Source organism: Xyrauchen texanus, chromosome 47, assembly GCF_025860055.1.
Source record: "Xyrauchen texanus isolate HMW12.3.18 chromosome 47, RBS_HiC_50CHRs, whole genome shotgun sequence".
Classification (NCBI taxonomy): domain Eukaryota; kingdom Metazoa; phylum Chordata; class Actinopteri; order Cypriniformes; family Catostomidae; genus Xyrauchen; species Xyrauchen texanus.
In genome coordinates this window covers 21,800,499-21,821,400 of record NC_068322.1, presented here as the reverse complement: position 1 = coordinate 21,821,400, position 20,902 = coordinate 21,800,499, and the positions used below count along the sequence as shown (strand labels likewise).

The 20,902-nt window shown below is 38.5% G+C and overlaps 2 protein-coding genes and 1 long non-coding RNA gene across 6 annotated transcripts in view; 2 read left to right on the top strand and 1 right to left on the bottom strand.

Annotated features, from left to right (window-relative positions):
* lamb1b (laminin, beta 1b) overlaps nucleotides 1-5,663 on the bottom strand; it is a 53,420-nt gene extending 47,757 nt beyond the window's left edge. For both annotated transcript variants that reach the window (XM_052120681.1, XM_052120683.1), the window contains exons 1-3: nucleotides 5,543-5,663; nucleotides 4,472-4,644; nucleotides 1,144-1,279 (exon numbers count right to left, since the gene is read on the bottom strand). In XM_052120681.1, the coding sequence (XP_051976641.1) occupies nucleotides 1,144-1,279; nucleotides 4,472-4,644; nucleotides 5,543-5,576 (343 nt within the window). In that variant the 5' untranslated portion in view covers nucleotides 5,577-5,663. The remainder of the gene's footprint in view (nucleotides 1-1,143; nucleotides 1,280-4,471; nucleotides 4,645-5,542) is intronic.
* A 3,192-nt stretch (nucleotides 5,664-8,855) lies between these two features.
* LOC127638878 (G2/M phase-specific E3 ubiquitin-protein ligase-like) lies at nucleotides 8,856-10,727 on the top strand. The gene is made up of 4 exons (XM_052120601.1): nucleotides 8,856-9,116; nucleotides 9,301-9,455; nucleotides 9,642-9,898; nucleotides 10,477-10,727. Exons 1-4 carry the CDS (start codon nucleotides 8,856-8,858, stop codon nucleotides 10,725-10,727), a joined length of 924 nt encoding a protein of 307 aa, XP_051976561.1.
* A 210-nt stretch (nucleotides 10,728-10,937) lies between these two features.
* On the top strand, nucleotides 10,938-18,107 carry LOC127639168 (uncharacterized). Of its 3 annotated transcripts, none has more exons than XR_007969936.1 (6): nucleotides 10,938-11,112; nucleotides 12,002-12,362; nucleotides 13,555-14,047; nucleotides 14,271-14,483; nucleotides 15,515-15,613; nucleotides 16,930-18,107. It is a non-coding gene; the product is annotated as an uncharacterized LOC127639168 (long non-coding RNA). The 3 variants fall into 3 exon arrangements; XR_007969935.1 differs by having other exon boundaries at nucleotides 13,555-13,710; nucleotides 13,838-14,483; nucleotides 16,930-18,106; XR_007969934.1 differs by having other exon boundaries at nucleotides 13,555-14,483; nucleotides 16,930-18,106.
* Nucleotides 18,108-20,902: the final 2,795 nt, after the last annotated feature.

Here is a 20,902-nt window from a genome sequence, read left to right as displayed (position 1 = left end):
AATCTTCTGTTCAATGTAGTTAACATCATAATCTCCACTTTAACTTTCACTCTCAGATGTAAAAGTGAAACTAAACAGGTGCCAAATGTGACTTTTAGCAAATAAATAAAGGGAAAGTGAAAGTATAGATTTGCAGTAATACAAGTGACTTTAATATTGTTCTGTTTCTCACCCACACTTATTTTATCTCTCTTGAAGATATGGAATAAACCACTGGAGTCTTATGGATTACTTCAATGTTTCCTTTATGTGAGTTTTGGAGCTACACAGATCTTATCACCATTCACTTGCATTGTATGGACCTACAGAACTGAGATATTCTTCTAAAAATCTTTGTTTGTGTTCTGCTGAAGAAATACATTTTTACACATCTGGGATGGGATGTGGGTGTGTAAATGATGAGAGAATTAAATATTTTGGGTGAACTATCCCTTTAAGAAATATAGACATACTTTTGAAATCGTTATGTGAATAAACAAAAGCTTTTCTAGGGGTTTTAGAAAGTTGCTTAAGAGTAGTAGAAATGTGACTACTTTTTCATGAAGTAATATTTTTAATTATTTGATGGTATATTACTATATTATTTGAAGTAATTAGATATCTTAAATGTATGACTTTTTTGGAGTAACATTGTTCAGAACATTTGAGTTCTATAATGAACGGCAAGATCATAATTTGATTTACCGTTATCAGTTACGTTTCATGAATGTCTCTGAATTTTGTCTCTGATATTTCTCCTAACAATTGCTGGCTAACAGTGAAAGTATATACAAGCTATACAATTATATTTGATAATATGGACTTGGAAAAACGTTAAAAGACATTTTTACATTTATATTGAGATCTCTGACTTTAGATTGCAGACTTTGGTATTCCAGTAATTCTGAGCGCAGTTTGAGATGTTGAGAACTGTTCAGAAACTTTAAAGGAAATATAGAATACTGTGATCTTTTTCTCAGGAGAAAACACAAACAGGAGACTGAAGCAAAAGTCTCACTTTGATCTCCATGTCATTACTGTCTAGGAGAAAACACTGAAATATTAAATATTAAATAAATGAATATATACCTCATTTGTGATTTTTCTTTCATGTAGAAGTTTGAACTGCATGTGTATTTTGACTTGGTTCACACACACTCTTACCGTTCTGGGACTGCCACCAGGTTTTGAGACGATTGGGAGCGAAGGTTGTCACCACATTCTCAATAGTATGGCTGATGGGAGAGGTAAACTCATTGTACATCTTTCGGGAATCACATTCAAAACATTTCTTCTCATCCTGAAGATGAACAGAGAGAGAAATGCAGATGTTAGTGGACTGTGTGAGAGATATACTGTAGAGTCTTTTGTGGACTGGCGGAGTGAAAAACACATTAATGTGGACAGTAGGACTCAAGATGTTCTGAATGTGCACGGTCCACTACTCGCTCACTAACAAACACACACATGAACACTCACATGCACACACACATATTAACATATTAAGTGTTAACATAAACTCAGCAAAAAAGAAACGTCTTTCAGCAAACTAAACGTGTAAATATTTGTATGAACATAAAAAGATTCAACAACTAAGACATAAACTGAACTGAACTTTCACAGACATGTGACTAACAGAATGGAATAATGTGTCCCTGAACAAAGGCGGGGTTAAAATCAAAATTTACATTCAGTATCTGGTGTGGCCACCAGCTGCATTAAGTACTGCAGTGCATCTCCTCCTCATGGACTGCACCAGATTTGCCAGTTCTTGCTGTGAGATGTTAAACTATTCTTCCACCAAGGCACTTGCAAGTTGCTGGAAATTTCTGGGGGGAATGGCCCTAGCCCTCACCCTCCTCCTCTCCAACAGGTCCCAGATGTGCTTAATGGGATTGAGATCTGGGCTCTTTTCTGGCCATCATGTCTTGCAGGAAATCATGCACAGAATGAGTATGGCTGGTAGTATTGTCATGCTGGAGGGTCATGTCATGATGAGCATGCAGGAAGGGTACCACATGAGGGAGGAGGATGTCTTCCCTGTAAGGCACAGTGTTGAGTTTGCCGGCAATGACAACAAGTTCAGTCCGATGATGTGTGACACACTGCCCCAGACCATGACAGACCCTCCACCTCCAAATCGATCCCGCTCCAGAGTACAGGCCTCGGTGTACTCGTTTTTAACTCGGCCATTACCCCTGGTGAGAAAAAAACGCGGCTCATCAGTGAAGAGCACTTTATGCCAGTCTGGTCCAGTGAAGGTGGGTTTGTGCCCATAGGCGACATTGTTGCTGATGATGTCTGGTAAGGACCTGCCTTACAACAGACCTACAAGCCCTCAGTCCAGCCTCTCTCAGCCTATTGCGGACAGACTGAGCGTTCCTGGTGTAACTCGGGCAGTTGTTGTTGCCATCCTGTACCTGTCCCGCAGGTGTGATATGTGGATGTACCGATCCTGTGCAGGGGTTGTTACACATGGTCTGCCACTGCGAGGACGATCAGCTGTCCTTACTACACCTTACTTAGGTGTGTTACAGTACGGACATTGCAATTTATTGTCCTGGCCACATCTGCAGTCCTCATGCCTCCATACAGTATGCTTAAGGCACATTCACGCAGATGAGCGGGAACCCTGGGCATCTTTCTTTTGGAGTTTTTCCAGAGTCAGTAGAAAGTTCTCTTAAGTGTCTTAAGTTTCTATAACTGTGACCATAATTGCCTACCGTCTGTAAGCTGTTAGTGTCTGAACGACTGTTCCACAGGTGTATGTTCATTAATTGTTTATGGTTCATTGAACAAGAATGGAAAACATTGTTTAAACCCTTTACAATAAAGATCTGAAAAGTTATTTGGATTTTACAAATTTACCGGTACCTTTTAAATACATTGTCCTGAAAAAGAGATGTTTCTTTTTTTGCTGAATTTATAACTTCTGAATAACTGCCGTATAAAATAATATTTGCAAAACAGATCCTGGATCTTTGCAGTGCCACAACAGGAAAGGGAGGGAATTTGTTTTCTGAAATAGTTTTGTGTTCCCTCGCATTAATGCGAGTTTCCTTGTAATACCCTTTGCATTCCTTTGCAATAGTTTGCGTTTCATTGCAATAGTTTTCGTTTCCCCACAATACGCTTCACGTTCCCTTGCAATAGTCTGAGTTTCCTCGCATTTCACTTTGCGCTCCCTCGCAATCGTTTTTTACCTCGCAATAGTTTATGTTTCCTCACAATACACTTTTGTGTTCCCTTGCAATAGTTTGCGTTCTAGTTTGCAGGACTGCGCAATAGTTTGCGTTTCCTTACAATTCACTTTGCGTTCCCTCACAATAATTTACGCTCCTTTGCAAAGAGCTTTGCATTTCCTTGCCATAGTTTGTTTCCTCACAATATGCTTTGTGTTCCTTCAGAATAGTTTGCATTCCATCACATTATGTTGTGCATCCCATTGCAAAATTCCTAATTTTGTTTTCCACAGCAGAAAGAAAGACAAAGTTGTTTGGAATGACATTAGTGTGAGTAAATAATGACAGAATTTTCATTTTTGGGTTAACTATTCCTTTAAAATTTTATAAGATCTTGTATTTACAAATTAAGATGAGTAGATTAGCTTATGTGTGCTAGATGTATTGAAGCATTACATTCAGCGCCTTTTCTGATCATTCTGTAATCCTAGCCGAGGTTGCTGTTGTTAACGGGAATGTGTGGGGGGGGGACTTCTCACATGATTTGATGCATGGAATGGAAAAGATAGGCCACACAGATCGTTTAAAGGGCAAAACAGTGGCCTGAAGGGTTCTGGAGCATTTCTGAGAGAGGGGCCTTCATCAATCCTCCCTCCCATTACATATTCTGCACACAGAGATCTGATTGTTCATCAAACAGTGAATTAAAGAGTGGGCAGAGAAACTGAACGTTGTAATACCCACCACAACAACAAGACTATGATCAAATCACTGGTGGTTTTATTTTGCATGCATAACGTACAAGAGGTGGATGAAATGAGTGAAAAACATTCAAATACATTTAAATCAAAAATATTATATGGGGAATATCTAGACTTATCACAGTGTAAATTCGTTGAAACTGGTGAATTCTAAAACCTTGAATCTTTTTTATGTCTCCAGATGGTTACACCACTTAGAATTTCTTTTTTATTTTAAGCCCCAAGGAAAAATTAGAAAATGACTTTGTATTCAGTAGTTGAAAAAAATGCTTATCAAAGAGGTGTATTTAAGTAATAAGTTAGTGTGAATTGCATTTTTTTATGTATTTTCAAATAACATTAGATTCAGACAAAAAAATTAGTGTCATGTCCTCACTGACACAAGTCCTTCAATCAATCAATCAATCAATCAATCAGTCAATCAGTCAGTCTGTGTATCTTGGTAAATGTAAATCAAATAGACATGATTTGGAGATATTTTATTGTAATTCTTAACAGCATGTCTGTCTTGTATAGCACAAGGAGTTTGTCACAGCAATGTTACATTACCTGCAGATGACTCACAATGCAGAATGTCTCTGGGCCATCCAATCCACAGGTAGAGGAGGCAATAAGCCGATGTGCTCTGCCGATCAGCAGATCGCCAGTACTGGGGTAACAGCTCCCTTCTGTACACTTGTCATTTTGATCTGGATTTTGTGCCAGAACACACAAACCAGTAACTATGAGAGAAAATATATGTAAGATGCTGGACTGGGATTCTACAACAGAAGCTTGACACATAACTGTCATATTGATTTTATTAATAAGACCGTGCTCTTAATTATTCAAAATACATGAGTTGCGTAATTTTAGAGATATTATCCAAATGTACAAATCCATTATATAAACATTACATAAAAATTTGCAATAAAATGGATAACATTTTTATTCCCTTAACTGTTTCTGAAACAGTTGAAACTTTGTGTGAACTATTCATGTGGTTCAATTATTTTGGCTTCTGTGTTACAATAGAGTCTGTTTCTAATTATTGAAATGAATGCCACATGGAATGACTTTTGAACCAATGAAGAGTTGAATGTGGCAAGGAGAAAACCAGATGATGTGCACACAACACCAAACGTGACACTATCTAATGTGCCTCCTCAATAAATATATAAACAAACAGATAAGGTTGGATGCTGATTTTAAACCACAGACTATATTTGATCACACTCCAAACAAATAATGGAAAACATAACTGAACCTTTCTTTCCTAACACACAGTTTCCCATGCTTTTATAATTTAAATGCAGGCAGAATATCAATACTCTTACAAATAAATCAAATTACAACCATAAATTGTTTTACAGCCTGATACCACATGAGAACCTTATCAAGTTCCAAAAAGAACTTGTTATTCTCTAGTCCCTTTACTAAATAATGTATGTATTGGTGCTTTAAAGAACGCAGAGTGCACTAATCTGAAAAATATGTAATGTAACATTTAAACGTTTAAAATCTTAATTTAACCATAGAAGCAACTTAAGACAGTTCTTAGCAAAACATTTATTTTCACAATGTATATAAAAGAAGCAGAGTCAGATTTATGAACTGACAGCACAAATAAAAAAATCTTACCTATTGTAAGAGCTGCAATCCTAAATATCCACATTTTGCTCTTTCTCCAACACTGTTTCCCAGAGCTGCGCAGAGCTTTTTCCAAGCCCTTCACACGTGAGAGAACTGGAGTTCCCGCCCATGATACAAAACAGCACTCATTTACGCATGTTGTGCTGCTCCGAACACTAAGAATCACGCCAAACAGTCTGGCAGTGTGTCAAAACTTGGTGAACTGCCTACTAAAGACAGCATTATTTAGGTGCATTGTTGGCACGAGCTTTCAAACGCAGCTAGATGGAGCGCGACGGAATGAAACAGCGCAGATACGCTATGGCAGGCCCGGAGTGGCCATCGGGAGCACCGGGACAATTCCCGCTGGCCTGGCGACTAAGTTGGCCTGCTGCCAGCCAGCGGGTTTTTTTTTTTTTTTTTTTTAAATTATTATTATTTTATATTACTACCTTTACCAGTGATCATTTTTGAATTCGTCATTCAATACAATTATTATTAATAACAATAAAAAAAAAAAAAAAAATCATGAATCTGTTAGTCTTGACTGGCAAGGCTACGATTCGACTTTACGCCTCAGACAAACGGTTAAACAGAAAATGCGAGCAGCATCCGATGATGGAGAGAAAACGACCAGGTGGAGCAGAGAGGGAAAGGACAAAAAAAAAAAGGAAGCACTCCAAGAAGAAGCAGCAAAATGTTGCAAAATTACGGACCTGTTCAGGGCTTCAAGTGCAGGTCAGTTTCATCTGTAAATACTGTACTTTTTTCTTCGTTAACTTAGTATTGAACTGCTAGCAAATGTAAGTGGTAGCGCCCGTCTAACGTTACATTCGTGGAGAAATCAAAACAAATGAGTGCACACAGAAAACTCACAGAAGAAATGTACTGAGGTAAAAATTCTAGTTGTTGTTTTTTTTATTTATAACATATGATTTAGTTTAACATAACACAACTAAGGGAGCTGTTTTGCTGAATATTATCACGATTGAAAATGTTACATTGAATTTATTGTTCAATAAACAAGTAGCGTAGTTAATATTTATTATTAAGTTACTTACATTTTAGACACAAACCATATTAACTGTTTTTGTTCCATTTCACCGGCTAAAATAGTTCCAAAGGAAAGCTACAGCAGCGTGGTGTTTTGTTACTGAATGATTCAGCGTTTTGAACAAATCTTTTGTATGAATGACTCACTAATTAAGACGGTCACTTGCCGCCACCTATTGGCGGTTTAGTTTAATGTTTAAGTATTGCATTTTTTTATATTCAAACATTTATTTAAAACATCAATCTCATAACATTATTTATTGCAGTTGTAATTGCAGTGCACTTTTTTTTATTTGATGGGTAATAGCCCTATAGTGTCTTATTATTATAACTGAATTTATTGATCAAATGTATGAATTTGACATGAAAGATGATGCATACATTTAATAAGGTAAGACAAATTTCCTTTTTTTTTTCATCAAATGAAGATGGAGACAGCCAACCTAGCACTAGCTGTGGTGCAATGATCACACATCAGATTCAGCCAGGGAGTGAGATGACAGGTAGAAGCAAAATAAGAAAAGAAAAAAATTAACATATTGTATGAAATACAAGGTTGTCCGTGTTTCTAAATTTTATTTTGGTGCATAGGATGGCCTGGATGGGTGTAGGATTTCCCGGCCTGAAATTGTGTCCCAGTCCGGCCCTGCGCTATGGTTATATTTGTGCCACAATTCTGCACGCAAGATTATATTTTGAGCGCACAAAAATGTTCTGTGCGCGCAATATTATGTTCGCAATAAGTTGCAAGAAAATACATTGCTTTACAAAAATGTGTTTAAAGGCTAGTTTATTGGCAGTTCACACACCTTGAATTTATTATTCTATTTTGAACAGAGGCAGTTGCGTTTGATTCTCTCTCTCTCTCTCTCTCTCTCTCTCTCTCTCTCTCTCTCTCTCTCTCTCTCTCTCTTATGGTTACTGCAGTGTTGAATTGTGGTCTATATAATTCAGTATTGGGTACACAATATTTATTTGAATGTCAACATGTCATACTTTAATATAGGTAAAATGTTTCTCTCCATGTGGTATGTTAATGGAATGGGGCACCTGGGGTGTATGGCGGGCCGGAAGGTCCAAAAATAGGACTAATGATTTGTCGTAGGAAGTCACTATACTATAGCCACTAGCTACTGACTTTCCCACTGATAGGCCAGCGGTGGATCTGTATACGTACCCTCCTCACACAGCGAGCGACTCACTTTCCTCACACAGCGGGCGACCTATTCTCCTCAGCGAGCGACTCATTCTCCTCACACAGCGGGCGACTCACGCTCCTCACACAGCGGGCGACCCATTCTCCTCAGCGAGCGACTCACTTTCCTCAGCGAGCGACTCATTCTCCTCAGCGAGCGACTCATGTTCCTCAGCAAGCGACTCACACAACGGGCGACTCATGTTCCTCAGCGAGCGACTCACTCTCCTCACACAGCGGGCGACTCACTTTCCTCACACAGCGGGCGACTCACTTTCCTCACACAGCGAGCGACTCACTCTCCTTACGCAGAGAGTCATGTACATTGGCCTAATATTATAATAAAATCATACCCTTTGCAAATACTGTGGTGGTGCAATAACTAAATACTTCAGTAAAGTGTTTAATTTGTGTTTTGTAAATGTAAATTTATTTTGAACCAGTATAAAGTCGTTATTTATAATAATTATAATAATAATTATTATTAAATAATTAAAATAATAATTGTTTTGTGTAAATGAGCGGCCAGATCGCATTAAGGGTTTTCTGTTAGAACGGTGTCGTGTAAACGGCCCCTAAGTTAATAATTAATGATCTTTGTAATGGAAGTGAATTAATCAAAACTAACTTTATCTGGACAATAACTTTATTCTAGAGCTGCTGTAAAGCCTAAACAATCTGTTACTTTAATTTCCTATAATCACTGTAAAGCTGCTTTGAAACAATCTATATTGTTAAGAAGCGCTATTTAAATGAAGGTGACTTGACTTGATTTGACCTTAGTTAATGTTACAAATGGAATTTTATTATAAAGTTTTAATACTTCATAGAAATCCAAACTGTTATGCTTAAGGAGGGCCAGGAATTTATGAATATCTCGGGCTATAGCATTGTAAATCCTCTCTGTCACCATCAAATGCCTGCTTTGTGCATTTAAAATGAAACAGATTTCTGATGTCTGTTTTTTTTTTTTTTTTTAAGACAGTACAAGGTGTAAGAGAATTGTTAAATAACTTATGTTGTTGTTTGATTATTACTATCACAACTATTTATTTAATTTGTTATAGGCTTTTGATGAAGGAGGTCCGATCATCCTTAGGAGTTTTTGAGGGACAGGAAGGAAACCTCTTTTTTACATATGACCAGTCATCTTTAGAGCAGGGCAGGTACTATACTGCAGGGAAACTGACTGCCTGGTCTCTGATTCATGGAGGACCAGGCCTTAAAGCACTGGACCCAGCATTGTATTTGCTAATGTGCGGTCAAGATGCAGATGTACAGAACTTCCAGTTTGAGGTGTTGCCAGACAGGGAGGTGCAGGAAAATGTCCAAAAGGTATTCACCATTTTAGTTAAAGTCCCCCTGTAGTCAATAATCTTATCCCTTAAAGGAACACACCAACTTTTTGGGACTTTAGCCTATTCACCATGTCCCCCAGAGGTTAAAAGTTTGTTTTAAAATGATATTTCTCTGTTTGGAATATCTGCTTTGAACAACTTGTTCTCATTTATTACAAAAGATTAAGCAGTGCAGCACAGAAGATGATTTGGTGAAGCTTAAACAAGATCTTGGGGAATGGATCGCTGAATGTGGAGTGCCACAGATATACAACGCTAACCTTGAATGCCTTCCCCAAATTTATGGACAGATTGTGAAGCACTTCATTTTTCACAGGTATTATTATCAATTACATAGTTTAAATGTCATGTTTTTTTAAGACACAATGAAACACGCAGTGACAAATCTTTGCTTCCTTATTGTTGGGTAAATCTAGGTGTAACGTCTATTGAAAAAAAAAATATTTTGCTGAAAAAAACTTTTTTCTTTTGAGTGGAAATTACTGAGGAAACATTTTTACAGTGCCGTTTTAACTACCAGATCATCGAACATGATAACGCAGTTTAAACAAGGGCTCAACTCTTGTGGCCAGCTGTGGGAGACGGTGGAAAGGCACTGGAATGCCTTCAGGCCACTATTTACCCACAAAGAGGGACAACTTACAAGGTTGTCATTCCGAGCTCTTTTTAAAGTTGTCTGGAGTGAGGAGGGTTCCAACAGGCGGGAAGCGGAGGAGGACACAATGTTTTCTTGGGAGTGTCTTCTCAGTTCAATTGAAGGTACTTTTACAAGACATAGTTTTTAGCTATCTTCAAGGATACTTCACCAACAAAATAAAAATTCAGTTGTCATTTACTCACTGTCATGTTCCAAATGCTCTACAAAATGTGAATGCACGTTTGAGCTTGTATAAAGCATGAGAGAATATTAAAAATGTTTTTTTTTTTTTTTTGTCGTTGATGAATGAACGTTTTATGGGTTTGGAAAATGCATGTCTGACTAAATAATGACAGAATGTGCATTTTGGGTGAACTATCCGTTTAACACATGCAATTTTATTATTAATGAACAAACAAGCGAGCCTTCAAATATTGTAATTTGTTTGTTTGCTTGTTTGTGTATAACTGGGGTTCCTATAACTTGTAAACATTAGGATTGACTTATTTTCAGGGACTGTATAGTCAGATCGTGAAGTATTAGTGCACTATGGCATATAACATTACAAATAATAGGCAATACATTTGGCAATTCTTTGTGTTTAGGCCTAATTAACATTTAGTACATTAATAGATTACTCTTGGAAAGAAACTACTGAGCAATTAAACTGTATTTTTGTGATGTAACTTGTAATGTACAGAAAAACGGGTGCAGCTGACCTTTGAAGACCTCCTTACATTTGTAACTGGAGCAGATGCTGTGCCACCCCTTGGATTTCCACAGCAGCCTGAAATTCAATTCTATGACCAAGAGGGTGAATTGAAACGGTTTCCCTATGCCTCTACTTGTTCTACTGTGCTGTACCTACCTAGAGGTAGTTCTTCTGAGGATGACCTTTTTGAAATAATTATAGAGGCAGTTCATGGATCGGCTGGTTTTGGCAAAATTTAATTTGAACCTGTGTGATCTATATGTAATTCATTGCCAAATTTCTCTGTTCATCCTCAAAGTATTAGTTGTTGCAAGAAACAAATTGAACATTTATGAAGTTTCTCAATAAATTGATTAATTTTGCCATTAATCTGGTATTACTTGCTCTTTGGTGTCGTCAGAGTCAGCCACACCCTCAGCACCAGATTTACACCCCATCCACTTGTTCACATTCACAATCACCTGAGTTCTGATCAGCAGCACCTGCATTCACTCATCACCGCACTACCTTTAAAACGCTTACATGTTTGGTCCTCTTTTTGAACTCTTTAGTCGTTTTATGTCATACAGTCAGCAGGCATCTCCACCTACAACAGATAACAATTTCCTGCATCATGTCTGAACGGTAAGAGAGTTGGTCATGTACTGAATGAACTATTTTACTGCAATTTGGCACTTTTACTTTTCTTGCTTTCCTAATTTTGAGTAGCGCTAGCGACCAACAAAATTATACAATATTTACTCCTAAACAAATGTAAGTTATAGATGGGCGATAATAACATTAGCACATTTTTATCTGCAGAATTGTTGTTTTGGGATGACCAGACATACTAGGGACTTACCTTAATCAAAGAGTAGCCTGTAGAAGCCAGTAGTCAAAATTATGCTTGTATCATATTTGTCATTTAAGTTTTTATCAAAGAATTATTGTAGATGGTGAATAAAATGTAGTCCATTCATTTTGGATAACGTTAGCTGTATGCTATGCTAAGTTACTATCTAAGCTAACAACAACAACACCAAAAAAAAAAAAAAAACAATAACGAGTTCTGTGTACCGGTAATTTCACAATCAATAGCTTCGGTTATACTAGTATAACGGTATGTAACATTTAAGTTAAAATAAATGAACGTAGTTCAAACTACTTGTTTAATAAAGTGATGTCTGATTTTTAACCAGGCACTAGAGCGATTAACGTTACCCATAAAACGTGCTTTAAACAGGAAAATTATTAATGATGCAAACAATTTTGATGTTCAATTTGGATGTAAAGCTGCTCTAAAAAGAAAGTGTTGTCTGCAGCTTCAAATCGGAATACAGGTTTGTCTTTCTCCAAATGCAAATGTCAACAATCAACTTCAGATTTCTATTACAAATATTTTTTGAACAAATTTTAAAGTTTAAATCCTCTGGTTTTGCTTCTCAATATATAGCTAGCAGGTAACTAATTCACATGTCTTTGTCCAAAAAAAAAAAAAATGTAAATTTACATTTGCTGTTTAACTGTACTGCAGGACTGGACTGTCTCAAGACGTTGCAGCCCACATTGCAGAATTCCTCATATCTTTAGGGCAGAGAATTGAAGGCCCTGTTTCAGACGATGATGTGGATAGTATACTCTACCAAATAGAGAATGTGGTCAGTCTACTTGGGAAATGTGCTGACCGTTCATCATTTGGAAACTTAGACAATGTTTTGGAGAAGTTACAGGAGCTACTTGCATCAACAAGGGATACAACAAGTCATGGTTACGAAGCTCTAGTTCTTAAACAAACTGGTGAGAAGGGACGGCCTGCCTGTAACATCACCATGGATCAGCTTGAATACCTCCTTGAGCTAGACTTTACTGTTCCTGAGATATCCCGTCTGTTGCATGTGAGTTTAAGCACGGTGAAGAGAAGATTGAAGGAATATGGGCTTTCTGTGAAGCAAACATACAGCCAGATTTCTGCTGAAGACTTGAGAAAAGTTGTTAGCGACTTCATTCAACGTTGTCCAAATTCAGGATATGCCATGGTATCTGGATATCTTAAGAGTACAGGCATTAAGATATTCTGTGTTTTTTTTAGCTTTGATATATTGAACTAATATATTTGGATCGTGTAGTTCTTTGTCCTTACAGCCATTATCATTATGCCCACAAGTTATTAACATTTCCTAATGAATTAAGGCCAATTCACACCACACAGACAGATGCCAACAAACAAGTTTGATGTTGGATTTTAAAATTTTATGAAAAAAAAACTGTCATGTTCACACTGTCCCAACAAACTTCGAGTCAGAGATCGTCAAGCCTGACTGTAGGGAATCAATGGATGATCCTGTAAACGGAATCAAAATTTTACTATTCCTAATGTCGAGTAAAACTAAAGAGGCTGTGGGTTTCAGCACCTTCAGATGGTGACACCAATCATTCAAAGGCTAACTACAAATTTCAGAGATTCGATTTCACCCGGTGAACGCCTAATGATAACTCTTCGCTTCTTGGCAACTGGTAATAGGATATGTTATAATGTATTCGTGTAATGATGTCTTCCAAACCATGTGAGCAAACTAAAGGTGATGGAGAAACTATTCAATTAATAAGTTAAATGGATAGTTCACCAAAAAATAAAAATTAGCCCATGATTTACTCACACTGAAGTCATCCTAGGTGTATATGATATTCTTCTTTCAGACACAATCATAGTTATATTAAAAAAAATGTCCTGTCTCTTACAAGGTTGATAATGGCAGTGAATGGCTGGATGACTTAGGAAGTCCTTTAAAGTGCATCTATTCCAATGTAATGAGTGTTCACCTGTTACTTTGACATACCCTAATTTTTTTTTTTTTTCTTTTTTTTTTTTTTTTACTTTCTCCCTATTGTTCCATGGACCCCTAACCCTTCCCATTCCAGGCTGCAGTTTTTAAATTGGTTTAAGAGAATGTATAGAGAACTGAAGCCTACAGAACACTATACTTTGTTATCCTGACACATTTTGTTATTAAAAAGTGAAGGTAAAGATTAAGTTACAGTACAAACTTGAAGTGCTGATGCTAACAGTTGTCCTCTCCACTCTTATAGAGTTACACGATCTACAGTTCGGGAAACTCTGAAGGCTGTGGATCCAGTGGGCACCCTACTGCGTGGATTGCACCTTAATTTCGTTCATAGAAGGGTATATTCAGTTCCTTCACCTTTGTCTCTTTGGCACATTGGTGGAAACCACAGACTGATCAAGTAGGTAGACATTTTTACTAAAAAAAAAACAGTGTTTACAGTGACTTTGAATTTGGTGCCCGACATGTAATTTTTATAATTGTACATAGAAAGTGTGCTCAACAGTTAAAACTGTGCTTCCAATAAGGTGGCGCATCGTCATACACGGGGGTATAGATGGATTCAGCCGTAAAATAATGTATTTGAAGGCTTCCACCAACAACCAGGCCGCAACAGTTTTGGAGGCATTTTTGGAAGCTGTTGAGCAGTTTGGTTTGCCAAGCAGAGTGAGGAGTGATAAGGGTGGTGAGAATGTTGATGTGGCAAGATATGTTGGAGCATCCTCTTCGTGGACCAGGTAACATGCATTTTGCCTCTCAATTTATACAATGGGGGTAATGGAAGGGGAAAAGCTGGCCCCAAAAAAAGGCTGAGGACCACTGAGAAGTTTACAATGACGTTGGAAGATGTTTGTAGCCAAATGTTCATCTGGTAGTGTGCATATTTATACACGCTATTAGACCATTTCTTGTTGTAATATGGACTGTTTGTTTTCTTTATTCCTTCTGTTTACAACTTAGGGAAGACCAGCTATATTACTGGAAGAAGTGTCCACAACCAAAGAATTGAGCGTCTGTGGCGGGATGTCTGGTGTGCGGTCACATCAAATTATTGTGCAGCTTTCCAGTATCTGCAGGATATTGGAGCACTGGACCCAGACAATGAAAAACGCCTAATCTGTCTACACTGTCATGGTGCCGAGACTGAATATGGACCTTGACCTGTTCAGACAGGTGTGTATGGGGTCAGAATTGTTGCAATATTCTAAATTAATGGATTAAGATCCACAAATAAATTTAAAGAGTTTCACAAAAATTAAATCATATTCACAAATAAATAAAATGAGATTTATTAGGCCCATTAAATTGGTACAGAAAAAGATGTTTGGATTTCGTTTAGAATTAGACCATTAGACTATCTATCAAGCCAAGCCACAGTATTTTATGAGCCTTTGAAAATGCCGTAGAAACGAGGAACCACGCGAGAAGGCTTTACTGATCATGATGCTCGGGATCTGTGATAAATTTGTGTATAATCCTGAGTTTATATTTTCATCGTAATCAGTGAATCAAGATAATGAAGCCTTAAACTACAGTAGTCTTTTGGAAACAGGGTGTTTTAACCACACAAACAACAGCTCAGCTCAGTTTGAACAAAGTGTCCATAGATTTCAGCTCCTTTTAGGGGTACAAAAGGAATCTGTTCCCACCCTGAGTGTAAGCCTACGGAAGCGTATTGCATTCACTTGAAGAAAAAAAAATCTACTGTTTTTCTGAATTAATGAGTTAATTATCTCAGAATTATGAGATATATATTTCTTAAAACATTTTTTCTCTGTTTTTATGAATTAATATCTCATAATTCTGAGATAATTAACTCGTTAATTCAGAAAAACAGATTTTATTTCCTCAAGTGAGTGCAATACGCTTCCGTATAAGCCTAATTTGTTGTAGCAAAAACCTGCTACGGCTGGTCAGCTCAATGTGGCCTTTATTTGATTGGCTTGAGTAAATGGTGGGTGGAGTCCACTTATTTGTGGAGTTGTCTGCACGTTGTCTGCACTTTGACTTGAAGTGTTTTAAAATCCACAGATGCATGCGTGGATTTGCAAATGAATGGCAGCCAGAGTTGTGTTTGTGACATAAAATGAGATTTGAAAATAAAAACAAATATTTATAAATGGGTTTTATTTATTTATGAATTTGATCCTTTTTTTTTTTTTTGTGAATCTTTCCATTTATTTGTGACAATTCTCACCCTATAGGTGTGGGACCGACATCCCCTCTCATCAGAAGGCAACAAATCTCCGCAACAGTTGTGGGTTTCAGGTCAACTGTTGAATACAGATGCTCCAGCTGATCCAGTAAGTTGGATGAAAACAACATTAGATAATTAGGCAGGTTTTGGATTAGTGTGACCACCTGGTTATTGTTCTGTTGCAGGACAGTAGATGTGATTTGTGACATGTGAGATCAATTTACTACTATTATACTATGTAAATATGGATTTGCGTTATTTGAAAAGCTTATTTTCCACCCTGTTGGATGATAACGTTTTAATAATCTCATAATTGTGACTGGCACTCAATGCTTTGTTACTGAACAAACGGTAAGTAGTAAATAGTAATTTGAAATAATTTAATAACATTGTTAAATGCAATTTATCCTCATAAAAAATAAATCTCCATGTTAAAATAAACTAAAATAAACCCTTAAAGGGACAGTTCACCCAAAGATGAATATTGTCATAATTTACTCACACCTCATGTTATTTCAAACCTGTATGACTTTTTGTCTTCTGTTGAACATAGAAGAAAATATGTAGAAAAATGTTAGTAACCTAACAGTTTTGCTTACCATGAACTTAAAATGTTTGGGCAAATAAAACATAATATCTTGTCTTCCACAGAAGAAAGGAAGTCATGCTTCACTCACGTCTCCGAACGCATGTCAGATTTTTGGGTGAACTGACCTTTTAGAACTATGTCCTGGTTAGGGTTTAGGGTTAGTGATGTCACTAACACGGGAGGAATGTTGTGTAGTCCCTACCAGCCGTTTGTTGTAGTCCTTTTCTTAAAAGCAAATATCTTCCTTTGCTTTGAACTTTGAGCATTGTAACTTTGCAGATGTTTATGCTCAAACAGCAACATTTCACACTAACTAAAGTTAGAAAAGTGAAATCACAATCAACCACCCCTTTAACAAACTGAAACCATCACACTTAAAAAAAAAAAAAAAAAGTAATGTGTGTGGTTGTTTTTTTTTTTTAATATCTTATGACACAGAATTCTGGTCCTTGATATTGATTGGCTGATCTGTGATCGAAGCCATTGAGCCATCAGTCACACCTGTGACAATTACATCAGCATACTGTGCCACTGTGTTGCTTGGCAACCATTCTAAATGCTGCTGAAGATCTAAATTACATAGAAGAATTATTAGTTATTAATAAATTACAGTTTGTTTGCTTTGTGTTTATATTATGGAAACTTGCATTTTATTTTGGAACTGCTAAGGGGGTTTAGGTACTCGGCACTACGGGGTGTGCCTGAGAATGTGCTGTGTGTGTGTGTGTGTGTGTGTGTGTGTGAGATAAAAATGTGTAACGATTTGGTTCCTTTTTAACAGTAGTTATTCCAAACTAAACTCCTTCCCTCCTTATTTTATTTGGTTGTAACAGATGGATTTCACTAACTTTGGAGTGGACTGGGATGGTCCTATTCCTGCAATGGATTGTGGTGGTGTTGCAGTTCCTGAGGCCCCCGCATCCCGTCAGGAGGTTGTACTGGAAGAAGTCACCCACCACATCCATCCCCTAATGTCAAGTCAATGTTTTGGCTTAGATCTATACTTCGAGGCACTAAGATTGAGTAAAATGGTCACTATTTAGGGGCCCAAGCTGTGTAGGTGAGCATTATGCAAATGCAATAAGTTGTGATGTGTGAACCTCACGAAAATAGATTTGAAGTCCAAAGACTTTTTTGAGCGGTTCAGAGTCGACTTTGAATAGACTATTTATGAAGCACTTTTAGCTTTACAACTTTGCATACTGTGTTCATTCACATACAGCTACATTACACACTGCATGAATGGTATTTTTCAAAAATCCATAATAGGGGCACTTTAATTGATAATTACAAGTTAAATAGAAAAATATTTTGTTTCTCAATACGAATTAATGTAAGGACTGCTGCTGGCAGCTGCTTTAACTCAAAATGGAGACAAGTTCTCTTTATTTTGGGCTATTTGCTCTGTGTAAACCATCCCCCAAAGTTTAACTTGCAGACACGAGTTAAATGAATGTTTAAACTCAAGTACTCATTATGTATTTAAGTTAATTTCCATAAATATAACTTCATGGGGCATTCATGTTGAATGGTTTTATCAAATAATTGTTTTAAAATAATAGACAAAAACACAAACCATACAGTTAACAAATGTGATATTTACAAAAACAATGGTGTATGTAACTTTTCAATGTGTTTTACCTATTTTGATACCAATGTGAATCAAATGGAAGTGTCACTTTTCAGATTATTCTATTTTAAGGATAATTTATAAAATCCACAAAAGCTTTACAGATGTCTATTTTAAAGTGGCTTTTTAATGCTTGTTTTGCATATAAAATTTCTTGAATATCTAAATGCCACCTCTGATGCAGATTGTTTTCTCTGCAGTGGGAAAAATATTTTTGTTGATAGTCAATTTGGTTGGTAAAAGCCATATAGTGACTTAATGTATATCATTTGACATGAAAGATGACAGTTGGGGTGAAATTGCCTTTTATAAAGGTAAAAAAAAAATGCAATGGCAATCATTTTAGGTTGATTCTGATCTTAATTACCATCTTTCTCTTTTTGTCTCTGTTGTGAAGCTTTCTGAAATTGTGTCATTGGCCAAAGAGGCCCAGGTTGATGTCAAGTTCCAGCTGCCCATCTAATAGAACAGACCTACAAGCACCTCACTAATCAAACCATCTTATATGATCTAAATCTAAGCCCATCATCTGAGCTAGTCTTGTCTCAGACCCTCCAATAGAGTTCTACACAATTCAGTGTCCTGCTAAAGCTTCTGTAGACTGTCATTTCTGTCTCTTGGTTCTCTGTGCATTCTGTTTCATCAGTGCTTTCAGATTGTAAAAGCACACGTGTTTCTGCATGGTGCCGCTTTCATTTCATCAGATCAACCTCATCCAGTGCAGAGCCCCATCAAATCAGTCCACTAACATACTGTTAAGGTTTTTTTTGTTCCATTGGTTTAGATCGGCTCATTGTTACTACTGCTTTTTGTTTTGTCAATGTTATTGTTTGCTTGATGTAAGTGGAGGATGTTTCTATGTGGGACTGTATTTATACTGTTGAAATGTACATGAAGAGATGATTCTGTTGATATATAATGTCTCTGAAACACCTGTACTATTGCCACATATATATATATATGACGTTTACAACACACATGTAACACTTAAAGCTGCGTACACACTGCCAGTGACTTTGTCGCTGCAGGTCGCCAGTGGGTCTGGGTCCATAAAATCCCTGCGATCTCAGATACACCTTTACACGCAGTATTTTTCTTTAAAATGTCCTTGTACGTGGGAAGAGACATATCATAGAGCACTGGAAAATTTCTAACAGCAAGAATTAGCCTTTCATCCATCTTTCCCTTACTGCAGGAGCTGAGAGAGAGAAGGATCACGTGAGCTCTCCCGTTGTCTCTCCTATTGGCTGTCGCTTCCGTTAGTCGCTCCAAAGTTGAACTTTTCTCAACTTTGTCGCGTCGCTGGACACGCCCACATCTAGCGCCAATGGTCGCGACAGCTCGTGTCGCCGGAAGTCGCTGTGCTCGCATTGAAAATTAATGGTATTGAGTCGCTGTCGCGCGCGATGTCGCTGGCAGCGTGTACGCACCTTTAAGCAGCGGGCGACTCACTCTCCTTACGCAGAGTCATGTACATTGGCCTAATATTATAATAAAATCATACCCTTTGCAAATACTGTGGTGGTGCAATAACTGAATTGTAAAGGTGCGTACACACTGCCGGCGACATCGCGCGCGACAGCGACGCAATACCATTCATTTTCAGTGCAAGCACAGCGACTTCCGGCGACACAAGCTGTCGCGACCGTTGGCGCTAGATGTGGGCGTGTCCAGCGACGCGACAAAGTTGAGAAAAGTTCAACTTTGGAGCGACTAACGGAAGCGACAGCCAATAGGAGAGACGACGGGAGAGCTCACGTGGTCCTTCTCTCTCTCTCTCCTGCAGTAACGGAAAGATGGATGAAAGGCTAATTCTTGCTGTTAGAAATTTTCCAGTGCTCTATGATATGTCTCTTCCCACGTACAAGGACATTTTAAAGAAAAATACTGCGTGGAAAGGTGTATCTGAGATCGCGGGGATTTTATGGACCCAGACAGACCGACATTTGCATTTTCGCCGCAGATAAACAGCCACTCTGGCAAACAGCACGACTTGTTTCTCATTCATCTTTGATATAAAGCATTTTATGTACTGATCCCATATATATTTAGTCTTTTCCCTCCAAAATGTTTGTTTTTAGTGGCAAGAAAAGAGATTCGCTGTCAACAGCAATGGAATGACATCCGTGAATGTCATTTATATACGTTACTAGGCAACCAGTAGTGGGAACACCCACTAGCGACCTGCAGCGATAAAGTCGCTGGCAGTGTGTACGCAGCTTCAGGAGAGTGAGTCGCTTGCTGAGGAACATGAGTCGCCCCCTGTGTGAGGAGAGTGAGTCGCTTGCTGAGGAACATGAGTCGCCCGCTGTGTGAGGAGAGTGAGTCGCTTGCTGAGGAACATGAGTCGCCCCCTGTGTGAGGAGAGTGAGTCGCTTGCTGAGGAACATGAGTCGCCCGCTGTGTGAGGAGAGTGAGTCGCTTGCTGAGGAACATGAGTCGCCCCCTGTGTGAGGAGAGTGAGTCGCTTGCTGAGGAACATGAGTCGCCCCCTGTGTGAGGAGAGTGAGTCGCTTGCTGAGGAACATGAGTCGCCCGCTGTGTGAGGAGAGTGAGTCGCTTGCTGAGGAACGTGAGTCGCCCGCTGTGTGAGGAGAGTGAGTCGCTCGCTGTGTGAGGAGAATGGGTCGCCCGCTGTGTGAGGAGAATGGGTCGCCCGCTGTGTGAGGAGAGTGAGTCGCTCGCTGTGTGAGGAGAGTGAGTCGCTCGCTGTGTGAGGAGAGTGGGTCGCCCGCTGTGTGAGGAGAGTGAGTCGCTCGCTGTGTGAGGAGAGTGAGTCGCCCGCTGTGTGAGGAGAGTGGGTCGCCCGCTGTGTGAGGAGAGTGGGTCGCCCGCTGTGTGAGGAGAGTGAGTCGCTAGCTGAGGAACATGAGTCGCCCGCTGTGTGAGGAGAGTGGGTCGCCCGCTGTGTGAGGAGAGTGAGTCGCCCGCTGTGTGAGGAGAATGGGTCGCCCGCTGTGTGGAGGGTACGTATACAGATCCACCGCTGGCCTATCAGTGGGAAAGTCAGTAGCTAGTGGCTATAGTATAGTGACTTCCTACGACAAATCATTAGTCCTATTTTTGGACCTTCCGGCCCGCCATAGGTGTGTAGGCCTATACTGCTTTTACACTGTCGTTTCACGTTATTGACGTTTCACGTTATTGATCTATGAGGAAACGTATTTAGCTGTGCT